Source organism: Macrosteles quadrilineatus, unplaced genomic scaffold, assembly GCF_028750875.1.
Source record: "Macrosteles quadrilineatus isolate MER2022 unplaced genomic scaffold, UCM_ALF_1.0 Scaffold_3__2_contigs__length_128488019, whole genome shotgun sequence".
In the NCBI taxonomy this organism is placed as follows: Eukaryota; Metazoa; Arthropoda; class Insecta; order Hemiptera; family Cicadellidae; genus Macrosteles; species Macrosteles quadrilineatus.
This window is the reverse complement of record NW_026542596.1, coordinates 46,783,738-46,796,457: the sequence shown is the minus strand read 5'-3', so window position 1 is coordinate 46,796,457 and position 12,720 is coordinate 46,783,738. Positions and strand designations below refer to the sequence as shown.

Below are 12,720 nucleotides of genomic sequence, written 5' to 3'. Positions count from 1 at the left end.
AATATGACACTCTTATGCGAATTAGGTATTTTCCCGTAAAACGAAAAATGGAGAACATAATACACACTGCAGCAAAAACAGTCGTTTTTAATGCATGCATTGCGGGTCTAAAGGAGTATAATTACTCTCTAGGCAGTAAAAATCAGCTGTTGTTAACAGTTGTAAATTTCGATTGAGACAATAGTATTGATCAAAATTATTTATCGATTGATTTATTAGGTAAGGTGGTTTTAGTCTATTAATGTCGATTGCTCGACATATTGATGGTATAATAACACAACCTTAACAGACGAAATAATTGAATCACTGACCAGCTGCTTATTTTCATTAGCAGAATTGAAAAGAAGCTGGAAGTTGTTTTGAGAGGTTTTCTTTACATAACAATTTTGTTGTTTTCTAGTTTTGTTTTTGTTCATTAATGATGCAATATGACAAAAAATATAGTTCACCACACGGGCAAAAAGTGACTTTTTATACCTCGCTCATTATCCAACCTCAGCTTCGCCTCGATCGTAAAACTTGACCTCTTGGTCAAAAAGAGTCACTTTAGGCCCTCTGATGAAATATACTATTCCGACTCATTTGCAAGAAGTTATGGAACTGTCTTTAAAAGGGCCTATTGGGGTATTGTAATGTACTTTTACTGGTTCCTTGGTATTATAATTAGTCTCACTGTACTTTTCAGCTCACACTGTCATATTCCACCTTCATTGCTCATCTTAACAAACTACATTTCTTTAGGGCAAGTTGCAGTTTGATGTTCCGAATAAAAGTTTGGAGATCAAAATATCTCGTCCGGAAAATGAAGAACAAGGAGGGAAAAATCGGGACACATTTTCTCTTTCTGGTGGAGAGAAGAGTTTTGCAACTGTGTGTTTCATCATGGCACTGTGGTTGGAGATAGAGTTGCCATTCCACTTCATGGACGAGTTTGACGTGTTCATGGTAAGTTGCGACAACACCAGTTTGAATGAATTTGTTGTCGTTTATGTTGATTTGATTTAGTTAATAGATTAACATTCAATGCCAAACCCTTCAACAGTAAACAGTGCAGTCTCACAAACTCGGCGTGATGTGAACTGTATGGATTATGAATTTAAAAAAGCCTCGTTATCTGGAAAATACCCCCGCCGCAGCAAACCTGCCGTCTAAGCGAATTTCCATTTGGCCGAATTGATTTTCAATTGATCTATTTAAATAACATTAGGTTTAACGAGTACCTAGGTTTGCTGCTACAAGGAAACTAATAAAGTAGTGTGTTTTTAGTAAAATATTGATAGCTTACTATAAAATAAATAAATTTGCCAAGTTTGATCAAAATATATCCATAAACAAGCAAACCACAACATTTTACAATATTCTCCATAAGAATAACATGGGAATTTTAAATTTACCATTTTTTTAGTTTTCTCCGTAACCAATAACCGTACAAAAACACTTTGATATACTGAATTGTTTGTTTTTTTAAGCTCTTTAAGAAGGTTTAGAGAAAAATTGGGAAATTTTGTGTTTTGAGGGTAAAAAGTGAGAAAAACCAATTTTTACCCCATAAAACCCCCCATAAAACCCTGTTCCCATGGTCCGATCATGCTGGATCGCGAACTCGTTCAAGTTTATCCCGCCTTACACCTTCAAACCAAATTTCATCAAAATCGGATAAAAATTACTCAAGTTATCGTGTTCACGGACACACATATATATATATATATAAATCTATATATATATATATACATATATAAAAATTTGAACGAATGGTGTTTTTGGCCTCTGGGGACATTAAAATGAAAAAGTAAATCGGTCCCGGGCCTAAGTCTTACCATGAGACCTACGGTAATAGCTACTTCCCTATAGGGAAATTCGCTAAAAGAGCCATAATATCAATTATCCTCTATTTATTTATTATGAATAGGCTAGACCTCTAAGAGAGGCTATGTTTTTGTTTATAACCACTCATTGCCACCCAAATACAGTATAATCAGCTAATTGGTGTCCGGTAAAACTCATTATAGTACAGTAGTCGCAATGAAACCCCCATTTGATTAAGCTGGCGGCAAACAGCTGTTTTATGGACTAAATCCTTGTATGGAAAATTTGTCAATATAGTGTAGTGTGGCATAAACATTATTTTGATGTATTGAGTTGGTTTTTCTGTGTCTCCAGGATGGTATCAATCGGAAAGTGGTGATCGACATGTTGCTTGATCACGCGAACAACAGTAACCAACAGTTTATCTTTTTAACTCCGCTTGATGCCAGTAGCATACCAACGTCGGACAACATAACCATACACAGGTGAGTCGGACCTTCTGAGAAGGACTAAACAGCACTGATTTGTGGAAATCACAGTTTATTCTGGTAATTCCATGCTTCACTAAATGATACAGCTCAGTGGCTGAAATGTACGTAAAACCAAAATATGAGTATTAAACAATGCAGTAGAGTCCCGATAGTCCGAAATGGTTGGGACCAGACCCTTTTCGGGTTAAAAGTTTTTTTGTTTTTTCTTATTTTTGAAAATTTTTTAAATTATTAAAAAAAATTTTAGTACTAGGCCGCTAGGCACGAGCCCGGGATTGTTTTTCACATTACTTTATGCTAGACCTAGGGGCTGCAGCATAACTTAAATAAAATCCATTGGTGATTTGGCGGGATTGGAACCCGGGATGAAAATGAAAAATGTTAATTTTAAAAATGGCGAAATATTTACTAAAATACCATAAAACAAGTCTATCTCGCCCGGCCGCTACATAATACTTTGATGAGGTACAGCCACCTGTGTTAAAAGTTAAATAACAGAAATAAAAAAAAATTTTATTTAATTTTTTTTTAATTCCAAAAAATAAAAAAATAAAAATTGTTTCGGATTAAGCAGTCTTTTGGATTACCGAAGTTCGGATTATCGGGACTCCAATGTATAATGTCTGTGGATTTAAGTCTCTCAAGAGCTCCCGTCACCACTGACTGATAAGTTGATAATTTTAATCTGAGGGGAGATATTCTTAAACTACTAGTACTAGTAGTTTCAAATATGCTGATCCGTAAGCAAAATTTCCTCTTCATTCCCCATTGATTCACCCGACATAATGCACTGCTGAGATTTAGCCACACATACATATTAAACTGGCAAGGGTTTCAATAGGAGGTCCCTTAAATTACAGAGGTGTAACAAGAAAAAGAAAATACAATTTTAAACATGGATGATGTGGTTTCCTTCCTGTCTTATACAGCTACCACAGCAAGATTGGAGGCGGGGACTAGCCTAGAACAGTTTTCAGACTTCAGCTCTGTCTTGACAGTAGCTTGGGAACCTAAATTTATAGACAACCTTTGTAAATAGTTATTGGTATTAAAGGACAATACAGTATATGTATACTGGTGATCTATTTTGTTGAGATTGTAAAAAAATAATATTCTATAATAATTTTTCAGAAACAAATTTGTTTAATGATTGAATTTTGTTATCGATAAGAACTCTTTTTTTTCTCACAAAAATTTACAAATTTTACCAAATATCTCAAAAAACATTGAAAAAGCTAGTGAACTGATAGTTATTTGCCACTACAGGAGTTCATGCATAACTTATTTCTTATTTTCTATGTATTTCTTGTGTTCCAAGCATGAATTATGTCATCCCAGGACATAAATTGCTAATTAACTATAAATTTAATATCCAACATAGATAAAACTACTTTGCAAATTAATTTTAATGTTTTGTTGTTTTTTCAGACTCAAACCACCAAGACAGTAACCCAGTATTCGGCAGTCTCTCTACCAATAAGAAAAGATGTGGTTCCTCTATTCTATATAGTTTTTTTTAAATATTCCTTCTTGTTATTTACCTTACGTTGGCTTGTAATCATGAGCAATTCAGGCTAAACCTAAAAGTTTCCATTTTAAAGCTGCTCATTAGATAAGTTATTTGTTATTGAAGTAAACAGATATTTTACTTTACCATTTGTATTTTGTTGTTTTTGTACACTTGTGATCAAACAGATTCTATGATGTTAATAAATGTGTCATTTGTCATTATTTCCATGGAGTACTCACTCTTTTGTTATAATATTAGTGTTAGTGACACAGAACTCCTTATATCCGGCCACCATAGGACTATGCTTCTGGCCCAATAATGATTTGGCTCCATCTATTATAAAAACAGTACTTTCAACTAATATAATGTGAACTCAATAAATACAGTAGAATCTCTACTAAGAGTCAGCAGGAGTCGATCATTTTATCTCCGTTGATTGCAGCGTCTTTAGTAACTCGGGGAAACACCAGTAGCCAGGCGAAACAGTGGTTGTCTGAGCGCCGATCAGCACTTGTACAGAAAGTTGATTTAAACGGAAGATATTAAACCCTGTACAAGTGAATAATGCTAATATGCTTATATTTAAATTACTAAAGCCTACATTCTAGAGTAATATAGCACTGTTATTTGGTTCGTACTTGTTTAATGTTCGTATAGCAAAAATAAAATTCCATCGAATATAATCTAAGTACTGTAGTAGGGTGACAGATAACAGAGTTATAAGGTGACAGGTTAATCAAAGACTTGAGGTTCTACAGCATAGCCAAAAGTAGTGTTTAGTATGTTTGTAAAGCCAATGGAGTATTTCTCTATTGGAAAAAGCGGTTAGGTAATGAACAAAAATAAATACTATACATTCAGATAAAAAAAAAAATTAGGTAATAGTATATTAAAATAAACGAGTGTACATGTTGCTCGAATTCGAGCAATTGCAAAGTATTACAGGAGTTATTTCAAAATGAATAACAGTCATATTTACAATGAGTTTAAAAGAGTCAACTCAAATATTACCGCGGTGTGTAACTCAGACCATGTTTATCTTCGTTATTGAAAAACCTAAAGCATTCCGTCCGGTTTTCTCCTTCTCAAAATGCCTCGCTGTACAGGCAACACAGGTCAATTGAGAACGAATAGTGGGCCAATTGAGAACGCAAAGTCGTTTTGGGGTAGTGTTAGGGCGCATTTGTAACCTAATAGTTGAGATTGTCCAGGGTCAGGTGCTGACTGTGATAAGTTAAGCCTATTTTACGCGCCACTATGTGTAGCTGCGGTCGTTATCACGATTACACCTCCTGTCAGTCCTGGCTATGTTTCGTTGTCGTCGCGTCGGAGGCATTTAAAAGAAAAAAACAACAAATAAACAAATTATAACTACACAAAACAACGATAAATGCACAAATTTAAGTTACAATCATGCCAACACGATCCGTCATAGCGACACAAAACAACGATAACTACACAAATTTAAGGTACAACCATACTAACGCGATCCGTCTTTAAGGTTATGTTTACACAAACTCAAATAGTAAATAAATATACTTAATGCGTTTCATTGAATTGAAAAATAAATAACAGCTATTAAATTATACAGCTGATCAAAATGTAAACAATTATGTTCTTCATAAGGATAACATGGGAACTTTCAAAGCCACTGGGGCAGAGCCCAAGGGACTTTTTCAAAAATGTAAGGCCAGTTTGCAAATCTACGCAACACGCTCTTTCCAATGAGAAGTCAATGGTTAAAATCGGTTAAGAAATGGCGGAGGAGTTCAACCGACAAAGTTTCATGTAGCGTATTAATTATATAGATTGACATGTACAATTATTAGGCCATAGTCTGTTGTAAGATCTGTAAGCACTAAATACTTGTTGATATTGGTTTCCTAGAAGTTTCCAGATAAACCAAGGCTGGATAGCAGGGGTTCTACTGTTGTCAAATACTCAAATTTAATGATTTTGAATCTTTAAAAATTTGTTGATCTCTTAATGATTTGAGATTTGGTTTTTGAATCCAGCTCATCAAATCTTGAATCCGATTTTATTCTTGGGATTCAAAATTAAGTGATTGACTGACACATCACTAATTATTGTATGAAACTTGAGCTTGTATAAAAAATGTGATTACTCTAATGTTTTTAACTTCATTATTACCCTTGTACTCTATTTCGTACAGCTTGTTGTTTTGTTTACACAGAATTTCCCTGCAAAGTACCCTGATAGTTACAAGTGTGTGATGACAAAAAGGTAAAGTAATAAAACAATAGGATAAATTTAATTTGAGGAAATTTAACAAACAAATTAATGCTTGGTAATCATCCCAGGCATCCTTGTTAATTTGTCAATCACTGAATAAACATTTACTTTAGTAAAATGTTGTAATAGGATTTTAAAGACTTTACTTAACGATGAGTTTCTTGACCAAACCTATTTGGTTCCATGTGAGAATTTCCAATCATTAGTAGCAAGACAAAGTTTTGTCAAACCATATCCACTCTCAAGGAATAAGGTTATAAAAAAAGACAAACTTACAAAGAGCAACAATTTATAATTAACAGATAACATCCTAATAGAAAAAGCCAATTCCGAAAAGAAGAATAACAATATTAATGGTCTGATATGGTACAAACTATTTACATTTACAAATATTGCTGTGATATGATGTTTATACAATAAATAAACTTTGTAAAATTATAAACAAAACAAAATGCCATTGAAGTGAAGGACAATCAACTAAGTTAACAGTGTATTTTCCTTTTGAAATGACACAACTAAAAAGGTAATGCAATTTGAGTTCCAAACAGTATTGGAAAAGTTATTGACAATTTAAATTCATTTTGTGATGTTGACTGATATAGTGGAATCACAATTTTAATCACAAAGATTATAAAACATACGTTATCAACATAATAGATAATAACACAGTATACATGTACAGAAATAAAGGAACATTTGTTTGTGTATTAAATGCAAAACCTTAAGTACTGTGAATTTGTGACAATATTTAACACAAGATTAAACTAGAGAGAAAAATAGGTATCTTAATTCAACATTTTAGAAGAGAAAAATGTTGATTGAAAATGAGTTTGCAAATTCAAGGGTGGTTGTAATTTCACTTTGCAGGATCAATAAAAACTTGTATTAACAGGACAAGTTAGGTCATTTTAATGAATGTTTGAATTGGATTTAAGGACAGAGGAGCAGCGGGAATTTGGAATAAACCAATGTTTTTAATAATGAAGGATTGCCGTCTATCTGCGATTGGCAAAACATGTTGTCCGCAATCAAAAGAGATGGTGACGATGTTGCAGGATGATTAAGGCCATGCCACAATCACAGGATACAATGACAATGTGGTTGTGTCATTTTAGTGTTTGTTCACGAGACATAACTAATTTTGCTAACGTTCGCGATTATGTTTCTACCTTTGCCGTTTTTGGTGGTATCGCTGAATTTGCCACCAGCTATGTAGATATCACTAGTTTTGTTGTTGTTTGGGACATCATCAAATTTCAAATTTTGTTGTTTGATTCTAGGAAACTTCAGGCAACATCGACAACATTCTTAGCAACAACATGGACTTTTTGACGTTTGCAAAATCATCGCTTAAATCTTCAACGTTCTTGGCATATTACTAACTTCAGCAACAGCACATCAATAACACTAATTTCAGCTAATTTGATAACTTTGTGGCGATATTGGCAGCTTCTTTTACATGAGCGGTGACATTGTGATAACATTGCTAACTTCAACAAGAATATTAAAGAATTTCCGAACTTAGGTTTACAATTGGTGGACATTGAAAATAGCAGGACTCTATAGTATTAATTTATATGCCACATAATATATTAAATATATGCTCTAATGGACTAACAGAACACAGTCTAGTGGTGTATGTAACTGAATTCTCGTATTTTTAAATCAGTAAAAAATTAACAAACCTAAAATAACCATCGGTTAGAGATAAGTTTATACATGTACAAAAGGTTGTTGCAAGAGTTATAAATTATATAGTAACGTTTATTTGTCTATACATCACATCTTCACAGATGATAAGTTAGTTTTGTTCATTTGTTGACTCTTGTCAGAATGTTATGATCCAAAATTGATGTAAACAATAAGGTTTTTGAGTCTACACATGTACAAGTTACTAGTAGGTCTTAGTTGTTAAAATAGAATAAAATAAATTGCACAATAAAAATACTAGTTTTACCGGTACTGAGCAAAGAGCAATAGCCATAATACTGATAAATACAATCAATCCTAGTAATTAAAGAAACGATTAAGCTTAAACTCATACAAAAAGAGAATATAAATTGAAAGACGGAAAGAAATGCTTGCATAAATGCAGAAGTTTGTAATCATTAGCACACTGTTGGAAGTTACAAAAACAAAACTTGTTACAAGGAAAAACTAAAAGGTTTTCTAAACATTGCTCTTAATATTGAAATGTTATTTGTTGTAATTATTGAAGGTTTAATTTCTGAGAGACTTTTCTACCCATGATAAAAAAAACATCTAACGAGGTTATACCTGCTCGTTAAGTGCCCAAATCGGAAAAGTAGAGTGTGACTTGTGAGTTATTATATTTTTAGGATACATTTTAATTTTGGAGCGTTGACAATCAAGAATATTTTGAAAGTCGTTCATGTTTCACTGTTATGAGCAATTGCAAATGTTAAGGGTACAAGTCAAAGTCAGTAAAAAATAGTCTATTTAAATCTGAACTATCTGAATGTTCACTTGCAACTCCCAACAATATAAACAATAACAATATAATGCACCATACTTATATATTATTGTAGTGTACATCTTCCTTCGTATTTACAAACTTGTTCCTAAATTTTATACAGCTATGTGTTACAAATAAATACAACAACCAAGACATGTTTTGTCACTAAAAATGAGTTAATAATACATCAAAATTATTATCATACACAAGCTACACTGGTAGTAACCGTCCAGTGTGAAATACTGTAGAAAAAACAACAACTTATTTGTATAGTTGTAGTAAAAAAAACCTATACACTTTCTAAACTACAAATAATATCAATAATATTCTGTTCTTATACACTACATTATGAGCACAATATGGCAAGCATATAGCAATTATGTCAACAGTTGTTTTTTTTACTTTACAGAAACCACTTATTTATCACTTTGAGGTGATGTTATTTAAAAATATAAATTTAAGCTATCAGGGTAAATGTTTAAAAAATAACGTATATGTCTTAACTTAACACTGTAATTCTAAACAATTACGACCAATTTTATATCAAGGTGTTGGCAGGGGCGGACTGGGTACTCTATTAGGGCGTAAACCTTGACCAGCCCGAAGGCGCCAACCGGGGGGTCTGGGGGGTATGGAACGGGACATTTTTTAAAAATTATACCTGTAAACTCACATTTTTACGCAATCTAGAGGCATTAACAGTGGAAAATCAGAAATCTGATAACTGACACTATTGATTAATGTTTGGTTTACCAAATTTAGACTATTTACCCACACGACTTGGTGCTATTCTGACAGTAAATATCCTAACAAAAATAAAAATACAAATGATTTTCTTAGGTTCTTTTGTATTATATTTGTGTATTTTCTTTGTTTTCCCTTGCATGGCTTGGCTGCATGCATACAATATAAATAATCATTTGCTTCCTGTTTACAGCCTGAACTTGCAACTGTTGTATTTTTTGGCACTGTAAATAGCAGAAGTTATATATTTTAGATTTCTATGAAATTATTGTAACACAAACAATACGCTTTCACTGTGAACAAAACCAACTTTTTAGCATTACATTAAGTCAAAACTGTAACCCTAAAGTAGGCCTACCTAACCTATTTCTACAAACGAAATAGCCTAGAGAGAACTACGAAGGTATTTTAGTCTGGGTAGAAGGTAAAATTAGTGCCATAGTGCATATTGAAATAATTAATTAATAGGCTGTAGCCACATATTAAAATACTGTTTACTGTTTAACCTTTACTGTGTAATGGTTAAGTTAACAAATACACTGTCACTAAATCTATTTAAATTTTCTAAAAGTAGTGATTCTACAATACTGCTTTCGTTCATGTTTCCTGTGTAGGTAAAGAATATAAAAATAAATTGAAGCTTTCGACACAGAGACACAAATTAGACACTCACTAAAGAGAGTCACATTTTAATTGGCACTGGCAGCTCATACTATTTATTTATTTATTACATGCACGGCAAACGCCATTTTACAAGAGAGTTGAGTTGATATTGATAAAAATTAAATGTGACTTAAAGTGAAATAGTTATAGTGTGAGCAATAATTAAATATTATAACAAATATGAATAATATTAAATTATCTTCACTAGTTGTTTACCACAGACCAGACGACATCGTGACACCGACCGATGTCTGATGCAGTCGCAGTCACGAATACTAGAAAAATACCGGTATGGATCACAAACATAAACAAATGATGTCGTTGGCCCGAATCCTATACTGAGCATTGAACATATGATTTGGCAGTTCCATTTAAGCAATGTTAAATAATGTTTATTTTCGGACCAAAAACGTCATTCGTTTATGTTTATGATCCATACCGGTATTTTTCTAGTACTCGTGGTCGCAGTGCAGTTTTTTCGGGTTGGGCGTAAAATAACGCGGGAAGAGGACAGCTGTTTTTAAGTAGCTCAGACCACAGAGTAAAGTAAGTGCCTTCCACTCGGAGTAGGCCTACACGTACGAGAGAGAAGAGCTGCTTTGCTCTTGCTTGTCGACAGTGTCTATTCAGGTCTCACACCCGACTTTATGTTTTGCTATTCACTGCTGAAACTTTTACTCTAAGTTTTTCCTCTTGCTTTCTAAAAAATACATCTCGTCTCATTTTTTTAAATTTTTTTATGAATTTTTCCTTTAACGAGGGCGCAAATATTGGAATGTTGAGAAGGCGCATCGGCCCACTGGCCGGTGGGCCGGCGGGCCAGTCCGCCCCTGGGTGTTGGACTAAGCTTTGTTATTCTTCAACAAGCATTAAAAATGTATAAAATATACTTAACAGAACAAATAATATAATATCAATATTTACCATTAGAATAACAAAATGATGTTTGGAAATTGGAAAATTATTCATTTCAGTATCAATGATTTGAAAAAAATATAGGTTATTTTAGGGGAACGGTTTTTGACATATTTTAAGGACATTTTAAAACAAACTTTACTGCATATAATAAATGTTTAAATTAGATTTCTTCCATCTTCATTAAATGTTAGTTGTGTTCCTTAACACCTGTCGAAAAAACTAACTAAAGTTACACAAAATGTCACAGTTTATGGCAAGTATTTTCTGATTATTGTTTTTCTCGAAGCACACAACAGACAAACAATATACAGGGTGATCCTACGTCATGGGAGGTGATGTACAAGGAACTATGTGAGAGTTGACTTTTGGCACATGAACATATGATTAGGCCAGGAACTGATGTAAGTTCTAATCTACTTCAATATTCACATCTGAAATAATCTCAAACTATATGGAAATTATTTTTATAATAAAGGGATATCAGATATCATACCATAAAGTGTATAGAACACACAGAAAACGTACAATATTTTATTATTGGGGAACTTTGTAGGACTGAGTTGTATATTGACATGTAGAAATGGAGAGATGGACAAAATGGTGGCTGGCTGTAAACTCGCAACAGCTAATTTTATGTCTTTGTCTACATTTGACAACGTCCTACAGAGGACATAAGGTACAATTGTATAATTTTGTGTTTTCAAAATTCTATGGCAAACCTAGATTACAAATATGTCTAAGGTAATCTAAGGAAATCTAAGGTAAGCTAGCTGAAATTCCTTTGTTCTAAAAATCACAATCCTGGCGTAGAGCTTTTCCTTGAACAAATTCAACTTCAGAGAGTTCACACTTTTTTTAACTTTATTGCCTAGCACCATAAGGGGTTAAATTAGAATATCAGCTCAGTGTGACGTTAATGTTAAGTTCTCCAAATAGCAATGCATATACTTGTTAAGGTGTGTTTGAAGTTTACAGTTTTACATAGATGGTGTCTGTTCCTGGCCTAATCACACAAACTACTTAGGCTTGGGCTGAGGACGAGTAGTATTGTTTCTCGCCTTGATCCTAGCCTGCAGTGTGAGAAGCAGTCCTGCCAACACGTCGTGGTTGTGCAGCTTCTTGCCGAACAACAGCCTCTTGACAGAGTCATCATAAGTCAACAGTGCAACCATATTCTGCAGCAAGAACCCCTGGCAGTATTCCATCAGCTGGGATGCGTTGTACACCTGAAGAAAATCACTTTTATGACATTTGTCAAATTTTCTCTTTTTATAAATACCATTAAGATTTTTAACACTTTTAAAGGAACAATACAACAATCCAAACCCGGTCATGTTACTACCTAATGTATACCTTCTAGCATCATTATTTGATAGCCCAACAACAGACGGCATCTAGGTCCAAAATCGATCTCACTTGCTTAGAACCAGCTACCTTCAGATTTGAAGACAAAGCACTAAAACCTCTCAGTGACACAGGAAACATAATAATAATACTAATAATAATAATAACTAGTGTACATGTTGCTCGAATTCGAGCAATTGCAAAGTATTACAGGAGTTATTTCAAAACGAATAACTGTCATATTTATAATGAATTTAAAAGAGTCAACTCAAAGATTACCGGTGTGTAACTCAGAATATGTTTATCTTCGTTATTGATAAACCTAAAGCACTCCGGCCGGTTTTTCCTTCTCAGAATGCCTCGCTGTACAGGCAACACAGGTTATTGATTGAGGGCCAATTGAAAACGAAAAGTCGTTTTGGGGTAGTGTTAGGGCATTTGTAACCTAATAGTTGAGATTGTCCAGGGTCAGGTGCTGACTGTGATGAGTTAAGCCTTTTACGCGCCACTGTTCT

At 33.6% G+C, this 12,720-nt stretch overlaps 2 protein-coding genes across 3 annotated transcripts in view; one reads left to right on the top strand and one right to left on the bottom strand.

The window, feature by feature from the left end:
• LOC128990480 (structural maintenance of chromosomes protein 6) overlaps positions 1–4,022 on the top strand; it is a 43,899-nt gene extending 39,877 nt beyond the window's left edge. For both annotated transcript variants that reach the window (XM_054412850.1, XM_054412851.1), the window contains exons 19-21: positions 742–945; positions 2,161–2,291; positions 3,726–4,022. In XM_054412850.1, the coding sequence (XP_054268825.1) occupies positions 742–945; positions 2,161–2,291; positions 3,726–3,747 (357 nt within the window). In that variant the 3' untranslated portion in view covers positions 3,748–4,022. The remainder of the gene's footprint in view (positions 1–741; positions 946–2,160; positions 2,292–3,725) is intronic.
• A 2,318-nt stretch (positions 4,023–6,340) lies between these two features.
• LOC128990300 (ankyrin repeat and BTB/POZ domain-containing protein 2) overlaps positions 6,341–12,720 on the bottom strand; it is a 119,783-nt gene continuing 113,403 nt past the window's right edge. The window contains exon 23 of the mRNA XM_054412629.1: positions 6,341–12,087. Within this exon, the coding sequence (XP_054268604.1) occupies positions 11,878–12,087 (210 nt within the window). The 3' untranslated portion in view covers positions 6,341–11,877. The remainder of the gene's footprint in view (positions 12,088–12,720) is intronic.